The sequence below is a fragment of the Anomaloglossus baeobatrachus genome, chromosome 1 (assembly GCF_048569485.1).
Source record: "Anomaloglossus baeobatrachus isolate aAnoBae1 chromosome 1, aAnoBae1.hap1, whole genome shotgun sequence".
NCBI classification, from domain to species: domain Eukaryota; kingdom Metazoa; phylum Chordata; class Amphibia; order Anura; family Aromobatidae; genus Anomaloglossus; species Anomaloglossus baeobatrachus.
This window is the reverse complement of record NC_134353.1, coordinates 586,250,952-586,276,865: the sequence shown is the minus strand read 5'-3', so window position 1 is coordinate 586,276,865 and position 25,914 is coordinate 586,250,952. Positions and strand designations below refer to the sequence as shown.

At 43.5% G+C, this 25,914-nt stretch overlaps 1 protein-coding gene across 2 annotated transcripts in view; it reads left to right on the top strand.

The window, feature by feature from the left end:
• Positions 1-25,914, top strand: part of TRPM3 (transient receptor potential cation channel subfamily M member 3) — a 714,819-nt gene that overhangs the window by 672,622 nt on the left and 16,283 nt on the right. For both annotated transcript variants that reach the window (XM_075317925.1, XM_075317917.1), the window contains 3 exons: positions 7,577-7,727; positions 9,140-9,339; positions 19,739-19,871. In XM_075317925.1, coding sequence (XP_075174040.1) covers positions 7,577-7,727; positions 9,140-9,339; positions 19,739-19,871 — 484 coding nt within the window. The remainder of the gene's footprint in view (positions 1-7,576; positions 7,728-9,139; positions 9,340-19,738; positions 19,872-25,914) is intronic.

Below are 25,914 nucleotides of genomic sequence, written 5' to 3'. Positions count from 1 at the left end.
CTGCTGTCAGTGGGTATGTATCTACGACATTGTGCATCACAAACACGCATAAATTCACACGGACAACACATACACATGTCAGTTATTTCTCTCACACATAAACGGACAACCAACACGCACACACGGCTAGCATACGGCATTCACACAAATGGCACATGGACACAAAAACGGAAAACGGACCCGAAAAACGGACGTAACACACGTGCGTGTTTTTTCACGGACGTGTGAAGGGGGCCATAAACAAAGAGGTAAGGAAAAGGTCTAGTCAAGTCAGTCCAAGGTCAAAATTCCAGGAAAAGAGCAGATCAAGACAAAAGAGCTAGGCAAACAGATTGTCAGAAGCAAAGTCAAAGGTTGGGTAATAATTGATCTGAGGCTGAGCACATGTACACAAGGAACACAGACACCACTGAGCTAAAGTTGCAATTGACAGTATATGGAGGCAGAGAGCCAGCTAAATAGCCAGGTGATTATTTCAAACAGGAGATACATGAAGGCAACACTTCACACCCCAGCCCTGATTAGGTGGCTGGACTGTCACTCAACACTGACAGTTCAGTACCCCACATCCTCCAATAGGACGGTTGAGCTGTCCATTACCATACTGGCAGCTCAGCATGCCCCTGCCCAAAATTGGACAGCTGAACTGTCACTCACTGTGTCCATACACACCAGGTAGAATCATGACACATAACATAAAGATTCAACTTATAATGACTGCTAATAGAAATCAAAGGATCTAAAAACTAAATTTAGTATTACAATACATTCTTGTTATTTATTATTATTATTTTAGAAAAAAAACTGAAGCAAAAAAACACTCAAAGAAATTATAAAGCTCTGAACAAGGTTTTGGTTTTTATATCCTATATGCTTTCTAATACAGATTTCACCAGATTGTATTTCCTGGCAATGTAAATCAGAGGTTCAGTCACTAAAAGAACAGGAATGGAGACGGGTTGTACAATGTGGATCTCACGTAGGGGATGAACAGTTGGGAAAGGGGCGGTGAGTAGTGATGATTGAATACTAAAATATTCGGATTTGGATTATTCATACCGAACAGCCAGTACTACTCCAGTATTCGTATTCGTCACTAATAACAAACCTAAAGCAAGTCAATGGGGAACCCGATCATTTTCCTTGAAGATTTCTGGAACTAGGTATTTGGTATGAATATCCTGAAGCCGAATATTTTAGTATTCACTCATCACTAACAGTGAGTGTTTAACGTACTCCTCATATGTGATTTGCATATACATCACATGTTAGGAACCAGTTTATGGAGCCCACTATACCTGTCAGATTTTGTCTGTTAGGTCTACTTCATAAATCCGTGTCTCCGGTACGTGTGGCGTCCGTTTTCATATGTACTAGAGACACGGCACGGCACACATAGACCCATTAAAATCAATGGGTTTGCGCACACGTGCGTGTTTGCGCATGCACCATGTGTCCATGTGGAGCAAACTTGTGTCCGTGTGCTCCACACATAGAGATGTCCGTTTTTCTCTAGCAACACAGGTGTTACACGGACCGCACACTGATGTGATCCGTGTGACATCAGTGTGACACATACCAGAGAAAACCACATTTCTGTGACATAAAATGAATTTTTACACTCACCTTCTCCAGCGCTGCTGTCTCTCCTGCAACTGTTACTTGCTTCTGACCCCCGCTCATTATGCTTGTCGCATATTCACTGCACTGAGGACAGGTAAGTATAAAAATTCATGCTGTCCGTGTGCTATGCGGATGTCACACGGCTAGCACATTGACAGCACATGATGAATACACACACGGACACACGCACACACATCATACGCACTTACACCACGGACCATGCAAAACTGGTGTGTTTTGCACAGATGTGTGAAAGAGACCTTAGGCTGAGTTCACATGACCTGTAACCATTCTCTAGAAAGGATCCTGAAGATATCCATTAGTAAAATGATTTCTGCTGGATCCGTTTTTTTTTACATTGGAGTCTATGGAGGATGGAACCTTAATATTGCTATTTATCCTCCATTTGTAACGGATACTATAACAAAAAAATTTGATCCGTTACAAATGCAAGAATAACGGATGATTAAATAGTAGTGATGAGAGGACCAAGACTGTAAAAGTCCGGATCCGCGCGGCTTCAAAGGTACCCGGGTGCCAGGCCCGGGAGTTTGATCCAGATCCTGTACACAAAAAAATAAAAAAAATAAAGAAAATAAGAATGAAGCGAGCGCTTCATACTTACCGAGGCTCCGTCCCAGCTGTACGCTGCTCCCACGACCTCTCCTTCACTTCCTGGGCTGCTCATGATTGCTCATCCATATGCACTGCTTTCTCCTCCCAGCAGTTGTCCTGGCGTCTGTAATTGGTTGCAGTCAGATGCGCCCACAAACTATGTGATAGTGTCTGCCTGCAACCAATCACGGGTGCTGTCTGTAGGTCTGTATTGTGGTATAAAAATAAATAAAATAAAATATTTGGCATTGGGTCTCCCCATATTATGATACCAAGCACAGATAAAGCCCACAGCTACAGGCTGCAGCCTCCAACCGTGCGCTCAGCTTGGCTGTGTATCAAAATAAAAGGAACTGCATGTGACTTTTTTTAGTATTATGTAAATAAATAATTTAATAATGCAACATGTCCGGCGCTTACCCAGCTGTTCTCGTTTGCCCTGGTGCAGTGGCAATCGGGGTAATAAGGAGTTAATGGCAGCCCACAGCAGCTACTAAATCCTAGATTAGTAATGGCAAGCATCTATGAGACCCCCATCATTAGTCTGTAAGTAATAGGCACAAACACCAAAAAAATCCTTTATTTGTAATAAAATACAAAAATGCAACCTCTTTCACCACGTTGTTAACCGCCAAAACACCCCTGCAGGTCCAACATAATCCAAACGAGGTCCCACGAGGATCCAGCACTACTACATCTGAATCATAGCGAACGGCCATTGAACATGACTGCTCGCTGTAACTACAGACAAAGACTGAGCCGCGATGACATCACTCAGGTGATAACCTAAAATTACCTGACATCAATTTGGGGTCAAGAGATGCAAATTTCATTATGGCATTTTTACACTATATTCCTGCACCCAATCTACACTTCCTGGCAAAACACTTTTTTGCAGTGATTTTGATGCACTTTTCTGTCAGGAGGTGAACATTTGGTGCTGCTGAAATGTCTGCACCAGATTTCAGCACCAAAGTTGCACCTCCTGGCAGAAAATTTTGCATTTTTAGGCCAAGAGATTTGGTGATGACATTTTTACATCATATTAATGCACCCAATCTACACCTGGCAAAAAAACGTATTTTTTACGCTTTTTTTACATGTTTTTTGCTGCAGTTTTGATGCAGTTTTCTGCCAAAAGGTGTAGATTGGGTGTGTAAATATGGTGTGAACATTGCAAGAAAAACCTTGGTTTTCTGCCAGGAGATGCAGGTGAATCCACTGAGTTTAATGAGATCACCTGAGGTCCTCTGAGGTCAGGTTACTTGCGATCACAGGTTGAGGACTGTAGGACCGTCGAGCTGTGACCATGAATACCCTGAGTGACATCACTGCTGATTGCACAGCTCAGTCATTCTCTGTCTGCACTCATAGCACACAGTCATACTCTATGGCCGCTCGCTGTGACTCAGATGTAGCAGAGCTGAATCATTGTGGGACCTCGTGTGTATTACGTCGGACCTCCATGGGTGTTTTGGAGTTAATAAAGTGGTTAAAGAGAGTGTTTTTTGTATTTTATTCAAAATAAAGGATTTTTTCGGTATTTGTGTTTATTTTCTTTCACTTACAGATTAGTGATGGGGATGCTCATAGACACCTGTCATTACTAATTTAGGACTTAGTGGCCGCTGTGGGCTGCCATTAACTCCTTATTACACTGATTGCCGCATCAGGGCAATCAGAAAGAACCAGGTAAAGTGCCAGGCTTGTCGCATCTAATGGATGCGCCAATCCCGGGCAGCTGCAGATTGCTATTTGTAGGCTGGGAGCAGTCCAATAAGCATGGACCTCCCCATTCTGAGAATACCAGCTCGAGCTGTCAGGGTTTATCTTGGCTGGGTACCGTATTTAACAAAAAGAGAACAAGGACCCTCGAGTCTGCTCATCTTCACTAAATAGCAATCTGTTAATGGATCCGTTCTCCACAAACTCCAATGTTAAAAAAACATAACGGTAGACTTCAGTTATTTAAATACGGACAAAAAGTTGTGTTTGCAAAGTTTTCTTCCCAACAGATCTCTGCAGGATCCATTCAGATTACACGACATGTGAACTCCTTACCCTGCCTCAACAGGTTGGTAGTGAAATGACAGGTTCACTTTGAGGGCTATACACTTCGGAAGGGTAATCTATTCTATGCCATCAATAAGGCATACATAATATGTAGATAACACGCTATCGCTTGGTTTGTACGCCCAAAGTTACTTATAGCAACTTTGTTCTAAAGAATAGTAGGATTTTTAAATAGGTCACAGGATCAACCACAACCAGTACTTTGCCATAAGAATGCAGAATTACAGCTAAAAGAATGCTATTATCTTGTGGTTAAAACCAAAAGCCAATACCCCTAAGTACATCATACTGTTAAAATAATCCTATCAAATAAATGGTTCCAGAGACAGCAACTTCTATAAATATGCTGATTGCTGATTGAATTTTTTTTTTATTTTCTATTTAAGTTTTATGATAAAGGAAAGAGGGAGGTGGGTACAGTAAGGAAACTTTTGGGAGTTAAAGGGATGGTTCACTAGTTAGCATTACTGTACATATCAATATAACATTGAGAAACAAGGATTCTCTCAAATACCTTGTGTTGGCAATAGTGCTATTGTGGTCCTCTCATCCCCATCGCATGACCTCCATGCTCCATGACCTCTGAGATTCGGTGATGTCGCATCAACTTCCAGCTGACCTGACACCTATGAGACGGATCCGAGTCTCCTTGAGTCACTGGGCTGTGGACGGAGTTTCACTGCTTATCACAGCTTTGCATCTACCTTCTCTCTCCTTCACAACAGAGCGCCGCAAGTAGGAGCAATGCTGGCCTGTGATGTGCTGTGAAACTCCGCCCACAGCCCATTGACTCACGGACACTAGAGGTTAACTCCGGCACACTATAAATTTCCCATGAAAGTAAAGGAACGCAGCAGTTGGGTATCAAAATCCTTATCTTTTATTTTGTAAGTGTCACACGTGAAAAAAGTGCTGTACAATTGTCCGCCAGGTGTCGACGTTTCGGAAGTCTTGGTAGTCATATGTGTCTCTTGTTCAATTTCTCCGGCTACTCTGAACAAGAGACACATATGACTACCAAGACTTCCTCACTGTGTCCCACATATTTGCATATGATCTGATCCTACATGCCGGCAACACCCAGGGACCCCAGACAGGTTTCTGCATGTGTCATCACAGCTATCCTACATACTTACCAGACTACGACTCCAGTTTAGGTTAAGTCTGTCCGACCTCATGAAGGCTTGTTAGCCGAAACGTCGACACCTGGCGGACAATTGTACAGCACTTTTTTCACGTGTGACACTTACAAAATTAAAGATAAGGATTTTGATACCCAACTGCTGCGTTCCTTTACTTTCATGGGAAATTTATAGTGTGCCGGAGTTAACCTCTTGTGACTGTTAATTTGTTTCTCCTGAGCACCTATGATAAGAGGTGATGCGAGGTCTTCTCCCCCTTTATTACCATTGACTCATGGAGACTGGGACCCACCTCGGTGGTGTCAGGTCAACTGGAAGTTGACTAGACATCACTGGATCTTAAGGAGGCTATACACGCAGTGATATCGCTAGCAATATTGCTGGTGAAAGCACCCGCCCACGTAGTTTGTGTGTCACGGGTAAATTGCTGCCCATGGTGCACAATATCGTTAGGAGCCATCACACATACTTACCTGCCTAGCGACATCGCTGTGGCCGGCAAACTGACTCCTTTCTAAAGGGGCAGTTCGTGCGGCGTCACAGCGGTGTCACTAAGCGGCTGCCCAATAGAAGCGGAGGGGCGGAGATGAACGGCCGTAACATCCCACCCACCTCCTTCCTTCCGCATTGTCGGCGGCCACAGGTAAGCTGTAGTTCGTCGTTCCCGAGGTGTCACACGGAGCGATGTGTGCTGCCTCAGAAACGAAGAACAAAAATGTGTCCAACAATCAACGATTTTTAGAAAATGAATGAATTGTCAACGATGGACAATTTGGTGAGTATTTTCCATCGTTAGCGGTCGCTCGTACGTTTCACACGAAAAACGTCGCTATCGATGCCGGATATGCATCACGGAATACGTGACCCCGGCGATATATTGTTACGTCGCTGCGTGTAACGGGGTCACAAAGCCCAGGGGTCACGTGATGGAGATGAGCGGACCGCAATAGCAATGCTCACAGACACTATGTATTTGAGAGAACCCTTGTTTATAAACAGTTTATCAATGTGGCTTGGAAAACTAAGTAGTGAACCAGCCCTTTAGCCAAGTTTTGAATAATGTCATATGTGTACGCACTAGCTAAATTCTGCATGACATGATCTGCATCCTGTATCATGGCTTGATTTGCAAAAATGATAGCAATCCTATTGATAGGTGTTTTTATTTTTTCTTTCAAACTCTGGAAACTTGTAAAGAAAAGAATACTTACCTAAAATACTTAATGTTAAGTTCTTCCTCTCTCCACTTCCATCTGTGTCTCATGCCCATTTTCTATGACTAGACCACGGTGACGTTTTGTCTATAATGATGTATTGTCAAGTGACTGCTTCATCGATAGCCTACTAGTACCAAACATTGGATGGGAAGCTCAGATGACTATGTCATGAGTTCAGAGGGCAGGGAAGGGAAGGTTCTCGATATGTGTCCTTGGTGCCAGGCGGGGCACTAAGAAGCCACCAGGGGCCCATAGAGCAATGGTACGGAAATGAATGGGTCACTGTGGTCTGGTCAAAAGACTGCATGTTGGAAATCCGTGGTTGGGAAGAGAAGTAGTGTTCTAACAGTAAGTACGTAAAAAACATCTTTATGGATATGCAACATAATCCAGAGGGTCCTTTTAGGTGAAATCTAAAACGAATGTGCACTATTACGTAAACAGCACAGAACGGTCTGCTTACCTCCAGAATTACAGCCAGTATCAAATATTCTACTCTCTCAACTGACGGATTGTACATGGTTTTAGGATATGAGAATTATGGCAATGTCCTCTTTCATGCTAGATCAGGTGTATGTAAGCAAGAATATTTATGGATGTGGAGATGGAAACATATTGCTGTCTGCTGGAGAAATCCCATTTATTTTAGATTATCCCATGAGATGTCTGTCCTGGTGAATACTGATTTTCTTCCTATAAGTCACTGCGTTTCATCCATCCCATTCAGGAGGTGGCCATCTACAGTGTCATCTCTGCTTCCGAGCTGTAAATAAATGTGACTAGTGCATGAATACAGCATGTAAGCCTTGCTATCAGTTTGGGACTTCATTCCCCAGAAAATTTTCTTCCGCCTGATTGGACAAGACACTATAAATCTAAGACTGACTCTGTTATAATTCCTTTTAGCTCCCTGCGGATATAATGAGACTACAGAAGATGGGAAAATAGTTCAGCTTCCTCCATGCAAGACGGGAGCATGGATCGTCCCTGCAATCATGGCATGTTATCTATTAGTGGCAAATATTCTTCTAGTAAACCTCCTCATAGCAGTATTCAAGTAAGTCAGTAATTCTGTAATATTGCACTGTACTTAAAGGGATTATCCACTTTTGAGGATCAGTTTTTTGTTTTATTCTTAAATACATGTAATTTGGGCTAAAAATCATTTTTGCAATAGTGTTCATTAATGATAACAATTGCACTGTTTGCCTTCTATAGACTCTGTGTTGCACTGTCTATTGCTGGCTTCAGAATGAGCCAAGTGAGAATCTGTTAGTGTGCTTATTCTGACTGGAGAGAGTTTAACTCATGTATCTGTCTTTTTCTGAGCTCGTCTTAGCTAATTTATAGCCACAGACTACATAACAGTTGAAAAGAAAACAGGGTGCAAAACTTTAAATAAATCCTAACTGCAAAATTGATTTTTTTTGCCCCAAATACATGCATTTGAGTTAAATAAATATCCCCAAAGGTGGATAAGCCACTTAAAGGGGAGATTCATTTTTGCTAAAAGCAAATCTTAATATTCCGCCAGTAAAATAACTTAAATTGTTAAATAATTTTATGAAGATTTGACTTTGTTTTGTCGCCTTTCCCTTTCATTGGGAATTCTTGTGGCTTCTAGCCATTGGTGAGCACTACCATGCTTGGGTGCTTGGTACTTGAAATGAATAGGTCGGACTGACTCGTGTACCGACATAATGGAAGTCTATGGGAAACGCGAGCATTATTACAGAAAGATCCCACATTTTACTAGTAGCCAGAATTCTAATTGCAGTAAGATAGAAACAAAAGTATCCCCCGACATTATCAGAGGTGACTGACATGGTATCCTCCCATAATATCTATGAATATAATAGTTCTATAAAGAGTAACTCCTTTGACAAATATTCAAGAATATGGTCCCCTTGGTTTAAACTATTCCCACCCCAGCAAAAAACATTTGACCCTACTTGATTTTGTTATGTACTCACCTACCCCACATTTTTCTTGTCATTCCCTTGACATCTCTACTACCGGTCAGTCCTTTGGGCAGGCGCCATTGTTGTCCCCGTTACTATAATCCTTTCCCTATAGAGGCCCAATGCGCTTCTGTATAGGGTCAGGGTACATTCTTTGCTCTGCACATGTACCTCAAGATATATTTGATGTTAGCCGTAGGTCTGAAGTGACTGAAAACTCAATCCTTGCGGCCTACTCCTAGGTTTCCTCCTGTTTATGAGCTATTCCAAGCAATAGTAGCTGTAGATTTACTATTACTACCGTACTAGTGCTTTATGTTTATATAAGGAGACAAATACACTCTAGTCTGATTTACTTTCTTAATGTTGGATAACATAGTGCACTGTTACGCATGATCCCAAGAATCTATATTGCCACCATAAATGTGTGTGTTGATTATGTATCTGATTTTCTTGTGGTCACTATAACCTTCTGAATATGGAACATTTCTCTTGTGTTTCTTTCCAGTAACACATTCTTTGAAGTCAAGTCCATCTCAAACCAGGTTTGGAAATTCCAGCGCTACCAGCTGATTATGACATTCCATGAAAGGCCTGTCTTGCCACCTCCTTTAATTATTTTTAGCCATTTCACTATGATTTGCAAACACCTTTGTTGTCGCTGGAGGAAACATGAAAGTGACCAAGATGAAAGAGACTATGGATTAAGTAAGACTGACACCACATACCACATACAAACATGTACTGCTCCAATAACAATACCGGAAAACATCGAGATACTGTAACCGCTTCAGAAAATAATATTGAGTTGCAATTATGTATTAGTAACAGGAGGATAGGGAATTGCTGGGAATATTAACATTGCAATATGTGAACCAAATCCACCAAATCATAATATGCAATAATTGTAAAGATGAAGGTTTACAGAATTAATGCGTTTTACTTTCCTGAGCTTTCTACACCCTACATTGCCTTTCAATTGCACTTCTTTTGCATGGCTGTATTTTGGTCAGTATTTTGCATCAAGAATGTTAAACCAAAACTCTGAGAGGGAGGATCCAAGATACAGAAGAGCTGCAAATTTCAGTGTTGGTTTTGGCTTACAAATACTGATGCAAAATAGTATGTGAAAGAGGCCTTAGAGGGATTTTCCACTTTCAGTAAACCTCTGTCCCCTGGCTTCAGGTTGCATTGAAAAATTCAAACAGTGTTTTAGCCATCCCCATTCCTTGGTCCAGCATTGAGTCTCCTCTGCTGCTCCCGGTGTCTATTATTGTCTGCAGACCTGATGACACGGTAATTGCCCTGCAGTCAATCAGTGAGGTCTCTAGCTCTTCCTCAGCAGATGGAATGAGCTGCTCAGAACCGCTGAGCAGGGCCGCCATCAGGGCATTACTACTGTGCCTGGTGTAGGGGGCCCGGTGAAGAGAGGGAGCCCAGACAGGCCCGGGGTAAATACTTATCTTTATTAAGCCCCCGGCAGGACGGGCCCCTCCTCTTCACCAGGCCCCAGTCACAGCTGCCCAGCGGTGTCGCTTCACCTCCTTACATGACTAATTTGCATGCGAAGGGGAGGAGCATGAAAATTAGCCATGTGGTGGAGTGGAGGCAAAGTCATTGGAGCAGAGCAGGGCGCGTCATCGCTGGGCTTTGCAGCAGTGTGGTGAGGTCATCACTCTGCGACCTCATTACACTCCTGCAAGTAACAGCGGCAGAGGTGGCGAGGACGCGGCAGCCAGCGGGACAGGTAAGCGCTGTGAGCTGAAGACATTCGCTGGGGGAGTGAGGTGACCCGCCCACTCATCTCAGCCTGGGGGGGCCCGCTTATCTCAGAGCGGGGGGGGTACAGGTGGTGAGGCCGCCCGCCCGCTCGCTCGCTCATCTCATCCCGGGGGGGCCCGCTTATCTCAGACCGGGGGGTGGTCAGGTGGTGAGGTGGCCCGCCCGCTCATCTCAGACCGGGGGGGCCCGCTGCTCTCAGCCCGGGGAAGGGGCCAGGTTCAGCTAATCTCAGACTGTGGGGGCCTGCCAACCCCAACCCCTGCCTTACCTCAGCTAGATGCGCAGGAGGGCGCTGAATTGCATCATGGGGTGAGTATAATGTGAATCATGTGTTATATGCTGTCTGTGTCTGTGTTATGTGCTGTCTGTGTCTGTGTAATGTGTTGTCTGTGTCTGTGTAATGTGCTGTGTAATGTGCTGTCTGTGTAATGTGCTGTCTGTGTAATGTGCTGTCTGTGTCTGCATAATGTGCTCTGTGTCTGTGTAATGTGCTGCCTGTGTCTGTGTAATGTGCTGCCTGTGTCTGTGTCTGTGTTATGTACTGTCTGTTTCTGTGTTATGTGCTGTCTGTGTAATGTGCTGTCTGTGTCTGTGCAATGTGCTGTCTGTGTCTGTGTAATGTGCTGTCTGTGTCTTTGTAATGTGCTGTCTGTGTCTGTGTAATGTGCTGCCTGTGTGTTACGTCACCGCCGGAGTCTGCTCCAGCGACTTCTGCTCCGATCACAAGGCGATGCCGTGTTCCTGCCGTGGATGGTGCTGGTGATGGGAGAGGAGTCGATGCCAGCGGTGGGCTCAGGCTCCGATCATCCACTGGGCTGGGTTAGCTTGGGATCTGCAGTACCGCTGGCTGACTGTGGGTGGCATGTGTCTTCCAGCTGAAGTTGCCAGCGTTCAGCTACAGCCAATGGGAAGGCACCACACCCTTCTTATTCCTCCTCCTGTCACATGGCCACTGCCAGAGATAGTTCTGATTTTCCTGGCTCCTGTTACGTCCTATTCTGTTGGTGATTCCTGTGAGTTGACTTCTGCGTGTTTTCTGACTACCCTCCTGCCTACTGTTTCTGTACCTCGCTGCCCGATCCGGATTTGACCTCTGCTACGTTTGCTGACTACGTCATTGCCTGACGATTCTGTCCCTGTTACGCAATTCCTGGTTTGACCCTGCCTGACTACTACTCTCATCGGACTGCAGCCTTCCACAGGTAGTGATCTCCAGTTCCCTGTGTAATTCCAAATCCCTGTAGAGGGGTTAAAGGGTTTCAGGGTTTTCGGGGTCCTGCTTGGTGAGTGGCTTCCCTCTAGCCTCCCCATTACAGCCCATCTGAGTCTGTGGATCCAGGCAGGCGTTACACTGTGTCTGTGTAGTGTGCTGCCTGTATCTGTGTTATGTGCTGTCAGTGTTATGTGCTGCCTGTGTCTGTGTAATGTGCTGCCTGTGTCTGTGTAAGGTGCTGCCTGTATCTATGTTATGTGCTGCCTGTATCTGTGTAATGTGCTGCCTGTATCTGTGTAATGTGCTGCCTGTATGTGTAATGTGCTGCCTGTATGTGTAATGTGCTTCCTGTATGTGTTATGTGCTGCCTGTATGTGTTATGTGCTGCCTGTATGTGTAATGTATAAGATATGTGTGTCCTGTATAGTGTGCAATATGTAGCTGTCTGTCTGTCTATGTATACTATCTGTGTATACTGTCTGTCTGTCTATGTATACTATCTGTGTATACTGTCTGTCTGTCTATGTATACTATCTATGTATACTATCTGTCTGTGTATACTGTTTGTCTGTATATACTGTCTGTCTTGAAAAACTGTCTGTCTGTGTATACTGTCTTTCTGTGTATACTGTCTGTCTGTGTATACAGTCTGTCTCTGTATACAGTCTATCTCTGTATACAGTCTGTCTCTGTATACTATCTGTCTGTGTATACAGTCTGTCTCTGTATATAGTCTGTCTGAATATACTGTGTGTCTGTATATACAGTCTGTTTGTCTGTGTATACAGTCTGTTTGTCTGTGTATTCAGTCTGTCTGTGTATACAGTCTGTCTGTATAGTCTGTCTGTCTGTCTATTCAGTCTGTCTGTCTATTCAGTCTGTCTGTCTGTGTATTCAGTCTGTCTGTATATACTGTCTGTCTGTGTATAGAGTCTGTCTGTATATACTATCTGTATACAGTCTGTCTGTGTATACAGTCTGTCTGTCTGTGTATACTATTTGTCTGTATATACTGTTTGTCTGTATATACTGTTTGTCTGTGTATACAGTCCATCTGTATATACTGCTTGTCTGTGTATACAGTCTGTCTGTGTATACAGTCTGTCTGTGTAATTTTCTGAGGGAAACAACTTCAAGGGTGCTAACACTTTTGGCCATGACTGTATATATGTATGTGTGCATATATCTATATATATATATATATATATATATATATATATATATATATATAATTATACTGTACATACATATATGTTTTTGCAAGAGTGGCAGTGTGACTGTAGGAAGATTGAGTGGTTGAGGCGGAGCTGGGGGTGGAGCCTGGGTGGAGTCCCAAGGGGGCCCGAAAATGTTGCCAGTATGGGGCCCTGAAATTCCTAGTGGCGGCCCTGCCGCTGATCCCACTGATTTGTTGCAGCCTTGTTGAAGTGATGTCAGCGCTGCAGACAATATCCAACACCAGGGAGCTGGACCCGAGGAGGAAGAGTTAGATTATGCGCACACTGAGTTTTTGGAGCAGAAACATTCCATATCATCTTCAAAAAGTCAAAACTCTTCAAAATCTTGGCGTTTCTGCTCAGTTTCCACTCCAAAAACTCAGCAAAAAAGACTCAGTATATACATACTCTAAAGTACAGTTTGGTTTTTAACATACACTGCATCTGAGAACAAGGGTGTTCTGAAACCAGGAAATCACTTTAACCCCTTAACGACCTTTGTTCTATACTTACCATTAATGTGCGCTTAGGGCCGTTTCAGATCAGTATTCTGCCGCAATCGCAGATCCGGCATAAGGGCAGTACAGTACTTTACAGTTCACTGGCAAGCTCCGGGCACATAGGGTCATGTGACCGGAGCATGTCACAGCATGTGACCGGGGCTTGCCGCACTGTCTGTGAACTGTAAAGTACTGTACTGCCCTTGTGCCGGATCTGCGAGTGCGGCAGAATACCGCTGATCTGAAACGGCCCTTACTTGCTGGGTCCACATCTTTCCCTGGACATGACGGAAGATCTGATCGGGTACTGAGTATAATTGAAGTATATGGGTAACGTGAGCATTTTTCCAGCAGACCCCGCTACAGGGAGGCTAGAAAAATGCACGAGAAAGACTCCTGGATGCATTTCTGACCCCCAGGTCATTGTTGACAAGTAAAAATTAAATAATTTAAAAAATAAAGTGTGTGGTCCCGCCATTTTTCATAACTATCCAAGGTTAAGCAGACTTGTATGCGTTACCCTGGCTCGTTATCAAAAATAGAGTGGACCCCCGGACATTTTATTTATTTATTTATTTAAATAATTTTTTAAAAAACGACCTGGGGTCCCCTAATTTTTTTGTAAGCAGCCAAGGTAAAGAGGACAGCTGAGAGCTGTTATTATCATGGTTGTTTAGCCCTTCCCAGACTAAAATTACCAGCCTACAGGAGCCCAAAAATTGGTGCATCACATTAGATGCACTAATTCTGGCATGTCACTCTAGCTGTTCCCAATTTCCCTGGTGTGGTGGCAATCAGGGTAATATTTTGGGGGGTTGATGTCAGATGTGTAATGTCAGCTGGCAGCAAGCCCATGGGTTAATAATATAGAGGTGTCTATCATGCACCACCATTAATAACCCGGTAAGTATAAAGTTAAAAAAAAACACAAACAGGAACAAATAGTTTATTTCAATAGAAACTCCCCCACACTTTCACCAATTTATTAAAAATATTCCGACAAAGCTCCAATGTAGTCCACATCCAGGACTCTAAAGCGGGCTTTACACGCTGCGATATCGTTAATGAATTTTCGTCGGGGTCACGTTGTTTGTGACGCACATCCGGCGTCATTAACGATATCGTAGCGTGTAGCAGTTATGTGCGACCTAAAACAATTGCAAAAGCGGCAAAAATTGTTTGCCGCGGAGAGGTCATCCTAAAACAAAAAATCGTTTACCTTTCATTAGCGATGTTGTTCCTCGTTCCTGCGGCAGCACACATCGCTATGTGTGACACCGCAGGAGCAAGGAACATCTCCTTACCTGCCTCCACCGGCAATGCGGAAGGAAGTGGTGGGTGGGATGTTTATGTCCCGTTCATCTCCGCCCCTACACTTCTATTGGACGGCTGCCATGTGACGTCGCTGTGACGCCGCATGACCCGCCCCCTTAGAAAGGAGGCGGATTGCCGGCCAGAGCGACGTCGCCGGACAGGTATGTGTGACGGGGGTAAGCGAGGTTGTGTGCGACGGGCAGCGATTTGCCCATGTCGCACAACCGATGGGGGCGGGTACAATCGCTTGCGATCTCGCTAGCGAGATCGCAGCGTGTAAAGCCCGCTTAACTCCGATGTCTGTGAACAGCAGTAAAGTACAGCTATTCACAGATGCCATGTGATAACAACTCTCATCAGAGACCCGCTAGCTCAATGCTGCGCTCAGTGAGGCCCGACAGCTCTGATGCTTAGCTTTGTAGTCACGCAGCACTAATCATAGAAAGCAGAGGCCCACAGTAATACACTGTGTGCAGAATTATTAGGCAAGTTGTATTTTAAAGGATTTTTTTTATTATAATCAACAACTATGTTCTCAATCAACCCAAAAGACTCATAAATATCAAAGCTTAATATTTTTGGAAGTTGTAGTGGGTTTTTATTAGATTTGGCTATCTTAGGAGCACATCTGTTTGTACAGATAACTATTACTGTGCAGAATTATTAGGCAACTTAATAAAAACCAAATATATTCCCATCTCACTTTCACCAGGTAAACCCATATAACTGCACAAAATTTAGAAATAAACATTTCTGACTTGCAAAAACAAAACCCCAAAAAATTAGTGACCAATATAGCCACCTTTCTTTATGATGACACTCAACAGCCTACCATCCATAGATTCTGTCAGTTGCTTGATCTGTTTACGATCAACATTGCGTGCAGCAGCCACCACAGCTTCCCAGACACTGTTCCGAGAGGTGTACTGTTTTCCCTCCCTCTTGAACTTTCATTTTATGAGGAACCACAGGTTCTCTATATGGTTCAGATCAGGTGAACAAGCGGGCCATGTCATTATTTTTTCATCTTTTAGACGTTTACTTGCCAGCCATGCTGTGGAGTAGTTGGATGCATGTAATGGAGCATTGTCCTGCATGAAAATCATGTTTTTCTTGAACGATACCAACTTCTTCCTGTCCCACTGCTTGAAGAAGTTGTCTTCCCCAAACTGGCAGTAGGTCTGGAAGTTGAGTTTCACTCCATCCTCAACCTGAAAAGGTCCCACAAGTTCATCTTTGATGATATGAGCCCATACCATTACCCTACCTCCACCTTGCTGGCTTCTAAGTCGGAGTGGAGCTCTCTGCCCTTTACTGATCCAGCCTCTGGCCCATCCATCTGGCCCATCAAGAGTCACTCTCATTTCATCAGTCTATAAAACCTTTGAAAAATCAGTCTTAAGATATTTCTTGGCCCAGTCTTGACATTTATCTTATGTTTCTTGTTCAAAGGTGGTCGTTTTTCAGTCTTCCTTACCTTGGCCATGTCCCTTAGTATGGCACACCTTGTGCTTTTTGATACTCCAGTAACGTTGCAGCTCTGAAATATGGCCAAACTGGTGGCAAATGGCATCTTGGCAGCTTCACGCTTGATTTTCCTCTATTCATGGGCAGTTATTTTGTGTCTTCTTTGCTCAACATGTTTCTTGTGACCCTATTGGCTATTTGCCATGAAACGCTTGATTGTTCGGTGATCACGCTTCAAAAGTTTGGCAATTTCAAGACTGCTGCATCCCTATGCAAGACATCTCACAATTTTGGACTTTTCAGAGCCCGTCAAATCTCTCTTCCGACCCATTTTGCCAAAGGAAAGGAAGTTGCCTAATAATTAAGCACACCTTATATAGGGTGTTGACGTCATTACACCACACCCCTCCTCATTACAGAGATGTACATTACCTGATTTACTTAATTGGTAGTTGGCTCTCAGCCTATACAGCTTGGAGTAGGACAACATGTATAAAAAGCATCATGTGATCAAAATACTCATTTGCCTAATAATTCTGCACACAGTGTACAACACAGCTATGTGAATTTTCCCAACAGAATATTTGCTATAGTCCATGATTATGTAGCCAGCAGCTTTGAGAGGCTTAGATTTATTTGCTACAGGTAGAACAGTGTGTCCCAGTAAATGCTTCATAGCACACCAGTATCATTACTGATTGTATAATAAGCCAGAGGCCTAATAAAAGGAGAGCTCTGAAGAGCAGCTAAAGCAGCTTTAATCATTTTGTCATCAGGACATCAGTAATAATGAATAATATCCAAACACAAAGTATCTCTTTTCTGCCATTTGTAGCGAGCGACTCTGAATGCAGGTGTCACACATGGCACAGGAACAAGTACTACGGCTCACTTAATTGTCATTCTGACCTTGTCTCCACTTTCTTCTGAAGAACAGACTGAGTTGTTTATAGTCTCCTTTCAATGGATATTTGTGACAGCATGTACAGCAATGAATGTGGTCATAAAGAAAGTGCATAAGCAGGACGGGAATATATCGTGGTGATCTGTAAGGAAATCAATGACGTGCACCTCCCATAGCAATGAATGGGAGTTATGTAAACAGAAAAATACGGCAAACTTGGCTGTTTCTACACTGTGGGAGTTACGCCAGCAGCGTCGCTCGCTTAGCTATATTGTATATGTAGCTCCCATTGATTTAATTAATTTCTAGTTATGGGAGTTATGCAAGCAGAGTAGAGTGCCTGCTCTTGCCTGTTTTTCGCAGCTCAGTCTCTCGTGTTTGGCACCTAGAAGGAGTTATTCTTGTCTTGGCCAGAAAAGCTGAAAGGGTTATTGTGCCGCCCCTGCAGCAGTCGAACTGCTCGGATCCGGAGTTGCTGTTGCTCAAGGGTCTCCAGACCTGGGAGCTTGCGGCTACTTCAAATGTAAAGGGGACGGGGTTATTTACAAGGGATAGTTCGTGACGCCACCCGTGGTTCGCGGTAAGGGGAGTACCGTCGCTGCCAATGGGAATATCCGGGGGAGATGGAGTGGGGCAGCCAGATGGTGATCCCTCCACGGGTAGGGAAGACCCCAGGACTCTGGATGTAAGTGGCGGATAGCGTTGTCCAGGCTATGCGGGCAGGCAGGATGCAGGGTGTACAGTGTACTCACTCAGGTTGTGTGGATGTAGCGCAGTCATTAAGCAGACTCTGACACAGAAGTAAACCAAGTCTCTGGGTGCCGATGCCACTCGGGGGAGCTTGTCCGGGTATCCGTCCCCACTGGTACTGCTTAGTGGTCCGAAGCCTGCCTCAATGCACATTTGTAGAAGTTCCTAAATGACCCTTCGGCCTGAAGCTGTCAGGCTCCCGCTCCCTATGTTGAAATAGTGGAGCTGTGCTCTCGATGGCTGACACTTGGGATTTTTGTAGGCCGCTAAAGCTGGAAATCCCTATCCCCCTCGTTGTGTTGGTGCCTTCGATCTCTGAGCTCTTGGGGAAAGTTCATAAAGAGACTATCCTCCACAGGTGAATTATCAGGTTGCGTGAAGCTGCTCCCTGATCTAGGGTCCTGTAGTCCACCGTGCTCAGTTCCGGTCCGGTTACTGGACTTTCCGGGCCGACTGTTCTCTAAAACTAAGTCAGTGCACCCTTCTCCAGTACCCTGCAACCGGGTCTCCGACTCGTCTGGTCCCGAAACCACCATCTGCGACCCAACCAAGGTCACACAGGGAGCTCCAGCTCCCTCAGCTCCTCACTCTCTGAGGGCTACTACTCGACTGACTTCCTCCCTCCCACCAGTCTGCCTGAACCCTAGGCGGGTGGCCCTTTTCCAGCTAGACCACCCACTGGTGTGCCTGACAGGGTGTGGTGTGAGGTGTGGTTAGGATTTGAGTGCTGATGGAAGCAATACCAGTGTGTAGGAACCCAGAACCATGGAGGGTGAGTTCTGCACCATAAGAGAAAGGGGTGCAGTTCCCTATGACACCATCATAGAGTCAGGGGCGTCACATTATAACACTTTAAATTTACAGAATTAGTCCAGGAAAATGAAATATATTTTTGTTTTAGCGGTCTTTAGTGTAAGAGCTCTTTTTCTGTTAAGACAAATGGATAAGGAGAACACTTTTTCACTCTAAAATAGGATACGATGGTAAAAATAACAAACATGTGAGTGAGATAATGTCCCATTTATACTTTCTTTTCTAACAAATATCGAGTCATCAATCCCTTTTAAGAACCAGGCAATTTTTTCTCTAAATCTGCTGATATATGTGTAACGTGTACTGTCTGTGTATTAATATACTCACTTACCGTCATCATCTTCGAGATCCATCGCTGTTCTGCTCCTCTTCTCAGACTCTTTGTCTCACTCTATGCGTGAGCCGGAAGTGTTTTTAACATTTAAAGCCAATGGAGCTTCGTTCTGTCAGTCCATAGGCTCACAGGGTAAAGCCACCTCTGTGTCACAGGAACACTGTGACCCATAGAGTCTGAAGAGTAGTGACGTCATTCAGAAGAGGAGCAGACCAGCGCTAGATCACACCAGTAGGTGAGCATATTACATAAACACAGATTGGTTAAAAAAAATCTTCATGTGAGTGCTTCTTTATGAAGATTAAGATCTGTAACATTGCACAACCATTGACTCATATAAGGTCAGGTGTCAAATTATAATTTTATTGTGATATCTGAGTGCTGTATTATCTGGGTCAAGGTAAACAATGCACAGAGGACAAGTGTGCTGTCCAGATGAGATTGAGAACAATTTTTTTAAACTCTCATGTGATCCCAGCCTAAAATATATTATTTTACTAGGGCAAACATAGGGATTGAGAAGGGGTTGTTCGAGTAGTGGACAAATCTATTAATTTGAATGACCAACATGTGAACTATGTGGTCAACTGTAATCACACCCGCAGCTCATGGCTGACTACTGTCTGGCTTCATAAGAAGGCATTATCTTGCTAAGATAAACACTTCTGTAAGCCATAGAATTTGTCGATGTATTGTTGGTAAGAATTATGTCTTTTCTTCAATGATACGTTTATTTCTATAAAAGAATAAACTCTTTTACAAAATGTATCTAGACATCCACAATGAGCGTTTTCTGTGCCTTCTCCTCTACAGAACTGTTCATCACAGAGGACGAACTTAAGAAAGTACATGATTTTGAAGAACAGTGCATAGAAGAGTACTTTAGAGAAAAAGATGATCGATTTAATTCTTCTAACGATGAAAGAATTCGAGTCACTGCAGAAAGGTGAGAGATTTTATGTAACTCTTTAATTAGACACTTTTCATTTTAAATGTTAGATTGGGTTTACAAATACTAATTTTCACTGCAGTTTGACCTGTTGTATTACAGCAGTAATCAATAATTAAGTATATGCATAATAATCAGATCTATCAATTCCTATTTGACCTAAAATAGACAATTGTCATAAAATGTTTGGTGTTTTTTATTTTTAAATGAATAGAAAGCTCCCAGGCTCTACATGACACATGTAAGAACTGATGGTCCACAGGTTCTTCAGGTAACCGCAGGCACCGCTGGTCCACGTTCTTCTAGATTTGTGTAGTCAACATCATCCTTTAATCTGCAATGATTCCCCAGTTTTTAGAGTATTATGGTGGAGAACCCCACATTTTATTATCAATATGCTCATTAGGAGGCTCTCCTATAGTCATGAATGAGCACTAAAGTGTTCAAGTGCTCATTACTTGAATCGAGCTGACCCGCTCAATTCAAGTAATGAGTATAATGAAAGTCTATGGGGAAATTGAGCATTTTTCCTGCAGATCCTGCTAGAGGGCTGTGGAGGCCAAAAACATGTATGGGGAAGACACCTGGATGCATCTCTGACTCCCAGGTCACTGTTGGAAAGTTAAAACGTTTTTTAAAAAAAATGCATGGGATCCCCCCCCATTTTTGATAACTAAACAAGGTAATGCAAAACTGTCTGGTTTACCTTAGCTATTTATCAAAAATAGAGGAGATCTCACCCAGTTTTTAAAAATGATTTATTTATAAATAAATCATTTAAAAAAATGACGTGGGGTCCTCCTTATTTTTTGATAATCAGCCAAGGTAAAGCAGCTGGCTGATATTATCAGGAGGGAAAGGTCAATTGTTATTTGGCCCTTCCCAGCCATTAAATGCACCAATTCTGGTACTTCACCCCGGCTCTTCCCAATTGCCCTGGTGCAGTGGCAATAAGGGTAATAAGTTAATAAGCCATGTATTTCAGCTGTGTAATGTAAGCTGACATCAAATCCAGAAGTTAGCCATAGAGAGGTGTCTATCACGTTTCCCTATTACTAACCCAGTAAGTGTAAAGTTAAAAAACACACATACACAGGAAAAAAAATGTTTATTTGAATAAAGACTGCCACACACTTTCCCTCATTCACCAATTTTTAAAAACATGTTCCCACAAAGCTCTGACGTAAACACGATCCAAGACTGCTACTCCAGCAACTGTGAATAGCAGTAAAGTACAGCTATTCACAGACGACTGATGATGACAATGCTCATTACAGCCGCTGAGTGCAGCTTTGAGTTGTCAGTTCTGATGAGCATTGTCATTGTAACTAGCGCCTATGAACAGCTGTATTTTACTGCTATTCACAGTCACTGGAGTTGCAGTCGTGGATTGTGGATTACTTCATAGATTCATGGGAACCTTTTTTTAATAAATTTGGTGAATGAGGGAAAGTGTGGGGGAGTTTTTTTTTCATGTGTATGTTTTTAATTTTACACTTACTGGGTTAGTAATGGCGGTGACTGATAGGCACCTATCCATTACTAACCCCTGGGTTTGATCCCAGCTGACAAGTCACAGCTGACATCAACCCCAAAAATATTCTGATTGCCTCTGCACCAGGGCAATCGGGAAGGGCCGGGGTGAAGCACCAAAATTGACGCATCTAATCCAATTGTGGTGCCTCGCCCCAGCTCTTTCTGATTGCTCTTCTTGGTGCGTTGACAATCGGGGTCATATTTTTGGGGGTTAATGTCAGCTGTGAATTGTCAGCTGACATCAAGCCCAGGGATTAGTAAGGGATAGGCATCTATCAAACATCCCCATTACTAACTGAGTAAGTGTAAACTTAAAAAAAAAACACACAGGAAAAAATAGTTTATTTGAATAAAGACTCTGCCACACTAGCCCTCTTTCACCATTTTATTAATAAAAAATTTGAAGTACCAACGTAATCCATTGTGCAGTGGTCATACAACATCCCCCGAATCCGTACTCCAACCTATGGAGCCTTGATCAGAGAACGGAGCTTCATAGGTCACTCCAGGTGAGCAACAAACCTGGAATTTCTCATGCGCGGTGACATCACTGAGTTCCTGATGTCAGGGTCTGGCACTGATCGGGTGTGACTTCAGAGATTACTTCCGGTCATCTTCAGACCCAGAATTTATCAAGAGTGGTGACGTCAGTATCACTGTGTGTGAGAAATTCTGGGTCTGACACTGATCATGTGTGACCTATGGAGCCTCATTTTCTGAACGAGGCTTCATAGATTGGAGTACGCAAACAAGAATATCATGGGACCAATACACAATGGATTAAGATGGATCTTCATGTTCTTCATGTTTTCTTGTTTTTTTAAATAAATTGGTGCATAAGGGATAGCATAGGGAGTCTTTATTCAAATAATCTATTTTTCCTGTATGTGTACGTGTTTTTTTCACTTTACACTTACTGGGTTAGTAATGGGGGTGTCTGATAGACGCCTCTTCATTAGTAACCCCAGGGCTTGATGCCAGCTGACAATTCACAGCTGAAATCAACCCTAAATATATTTCTCCGACTGCCAATGCACCAGAGTAAAGAAGCTGCCCTAGCACCCCAATGCTTGATCAAGTATTGAGCTCCTGTAATAATTTTGATAGCCATTGGACTAACATAGAATAAAGTTAATTGACCTGGAACTCTTAGAAAAGGAGCAGGGGAACTGACAGGTGTCTTAGGTAGAAGCAAAAAGACATTAGAGAGGGCATATGGGATCTTTGCAAATAGTGAAAGTATAGATTTCGTGTTGAGTCACCCCCCAACCACTCTCTGGTTATAATGACTGTTATGAACTGGTGACCGTGGATGATCACAAAAATTCCCATCAATCAGGAAAAAAACAAAAACTACAAGAGTAGTTGGAAACTAAGCTGACCGCAATCCCCTATCCATTGGACAACACTAGAAGTCTAGAAGTAGCAGTGGGATGTTACTAACACACCTAGACATCTCGTCCGTCACTGCCGGAGAAGCTTGCTGCACCTCAAAGATAGAAATGAGGAATCCTAACTTGCCTTGGAGCAGTCCCCAAAGGAATAGCAAGCCCCCAACATATAACAACGTTGATGTAAGAAAACACAATACATAGATAGAAAAGATAGAAAATATAGATTAGCAAAGGTGAGGCCCGACTTAATAGATACAACAGGACAGGAAAGAAAACTGATTGCATCCAGCAAAAAACCCTGCAAAAAATACCAAACTCCTGATAGAAAAAAAGCCCTAAGACCACTCGGCCTTCCCCCACTATATCAGGTACTCTTGTGCCAGACACTTTAAACAGAACTGCAGATATATTGGGAACAAACAAAATCACAGAATAAATGGAATTCAAAAGCGCAAATAATCAAAATCAGAACAGGGAGAAACTCCCTTTGTTGCAGAAGGAACTGCCCTCTCAAAAATAGCAGAGAGACAGATCCTCACATACAAGAAAACAAACACAGAACAAAATGAAAATAAAAACACAAACACCCGTAGGTGCAAAACCAGCAATTTGGCAAAGAAAAACCAGCAGACTTATCTGGAGTGATTTCTGGCGCAAGATAAATAGAGGAAACTGAAGGACCAACTCCAAGCCATCTTAAGAGGCAGAAGGAACATTTATCACTGGTGGCAGCCAAGCAGAAACTGCTCTCCTAAATACACCAGGCTGGTCTGCAATAGGACTTCCTGGATTCCTAATTAATTCCAACACCTGTTTGAGTCACAGATTCAAACTCAGCTTCATTACCTTTCCTGGCCACCAGAGGGAGCTCCACACCAGCACCCACTCGGATGACATTTACAACAAATGACATTTGAGCAAATAGTATTAAGTAATCCTCCCATTTGTGCTTACAGAGCACAGCAAGTGAGTAAGTTATTGGATCTTTTAAAGAGACCAAGTATAAAACTTATTTGCAGTACCCCATAGGAGTAAAATATGTAAATTAGCTTTCCTGCAACACGAAAGACATCATCTTGCAAGTACCACCTAGGAGAAGTTAGTACCCTATAAGTCAATGATCAACTCCAACCTTGCATCATGACTAGGGATGGGCGAACTCCCCAATGTTCAGTGTTTGGGAGACTCACCACATCATTTTGTAAAGTTCTAGTTCGGGTTCTGATATAACGCAAACTTGAGTCCGAACACCGAACTTGGACTTTACAGTTATGTGATGGGGCGGGGAGCTGTAAACTAAAGAATACAGTTAATAATAAACATTGTCATTATACTTACAGGTCCCGCGACGCGTCCTGCAGACTCTGTCTCCCGCCGCTTCTCCTTCCGATCATTGCTGTGCCCTCCCGATAACCAGCACTGATGATAGGACCTTCTGTGACATCATAGCATTTGACCAGTCATGTGAGTGTTATCTCATTGGTTACAGACCGGTCACATGGCTATTACGTCATGCTAGGTCCTGTCAGTGCATCTCTCCGGTACGCGGTGCTCACCTGAGCATCTCCGTACTCAGTATGCTCGTCAAGTGCTGTGTACTGGCAAGATGCTTGGGTACATGCTGGGCTCCCCGTCCCTGCATGTTGGTGCTTTTTACAGAGTCAGCCCACATGCAGGGACTGGCTGCCACAGTCGGTGAATAGCGGTGCTGGGAATCAGGTGATCGGAGATCACCATTGCTATAGTAACCCGCCTGTCAGGTTACTATTGCAACGGTGCCAGCGGTGATGTCACCACTTACCAACCCGCAGCCTCTGCTCACTCACTGAGTGATTAGACTGCACGGGGAGCAGCAGCATTCTTCCTCCTATGCAGTGCTGTCTGATGTAGCAGAGCTGCATGGGCTGAAGGAGAAAGAAGACAGAAGACCAGGATCATGGACGGGTTAGAGGGAGTAATAAACATGGAGTCCCTGAGTGTGTCTGTGTATTTATTTTTTAATAAAGTATTTTTTTCTTTGTGTGGTGTCTTTTTTTTAACCCTTTATTGGAGATTCTTAATGGTTGGCTGAAACTTGCCTGACATTAAGAATCTCTGGCTTAATACTAGCTAGTAAAACAAAGCTAGTGTTAACCCCTTATTACCCAGCGTGCCACCCGCCATCAGGACCACTGGAAGAGTTGGATACAGCGCCAGAAGATGGCGCTTCTATGAAAGCGCCATTTTCTGGGTGCGGCTGCGGACTGCAATTTTCAGCGGGGGAGGGCCCAGAAAGCTTGGGCCAACCTGCGCTGCGGATTCCAATCCCCAGCTGTCTAGTTGTATCTGGCCGGACACAAAAATGGGGCGAAGCCCATGTCGTTTTTTTTTTAATTATTTCATGAAATTCATGAAATAATTAAAAAAAAGGTATTCCCTATATTTTTAGTTCCCAGACAAGTACAAATAGGCATTTGGGGGTTGGGGGCAACCTGTACCTGCCTGCTGTACCTGGCTAGCATACAAAAATATGGCGAAGCCCACGTCCTTTTGTTTTTTAGTTTTTTGGCAAAAAAATTTTAAAAAAATGCTTCCCTGGATTTTCCATTGCCAGTGAAGGTAACTCCAAGCAGTTGGGGTTAGCAGCCAGTAACTGCTTGGTTTACCCTTAGATAGGAATACAAAAAATGCAGCGGGAGCCCATGCATTTTTTTTTAATTATTTATTTAAATAACTAAAAAAAATGGGCTTCCCTGTATTTTGATTGCCTGACATCACAGTACTGTAAAAATAAATCATTCAAAAAAATGACGTAGCGCTCCGCAGTATTTTTGATTCTCAGCGCAGATAAAGCAGACGGCTACGGGTTGCCACCCCCGTCTGCCTGGTGTTACCTTGGCTGGCAATCAAAATACAGGGAAGCCCTTTAATTTTTTTTTTTATTAATAAAAATAATTAAAAAAAAAAAATGCGTGGGCTCCCGCTGTATTTTGATCGCCAGTCAGGTAAAGCCGGGCAGCTGGGGGCTGAGATTCTCGGCAGCCCACAGTCACTCCTGGAAATGGTGCATTGTTTCTTAGCGCCATTTCCAGGCATTTTACCAGGCTCGTCCAGCAGCCATGATGGAGGTG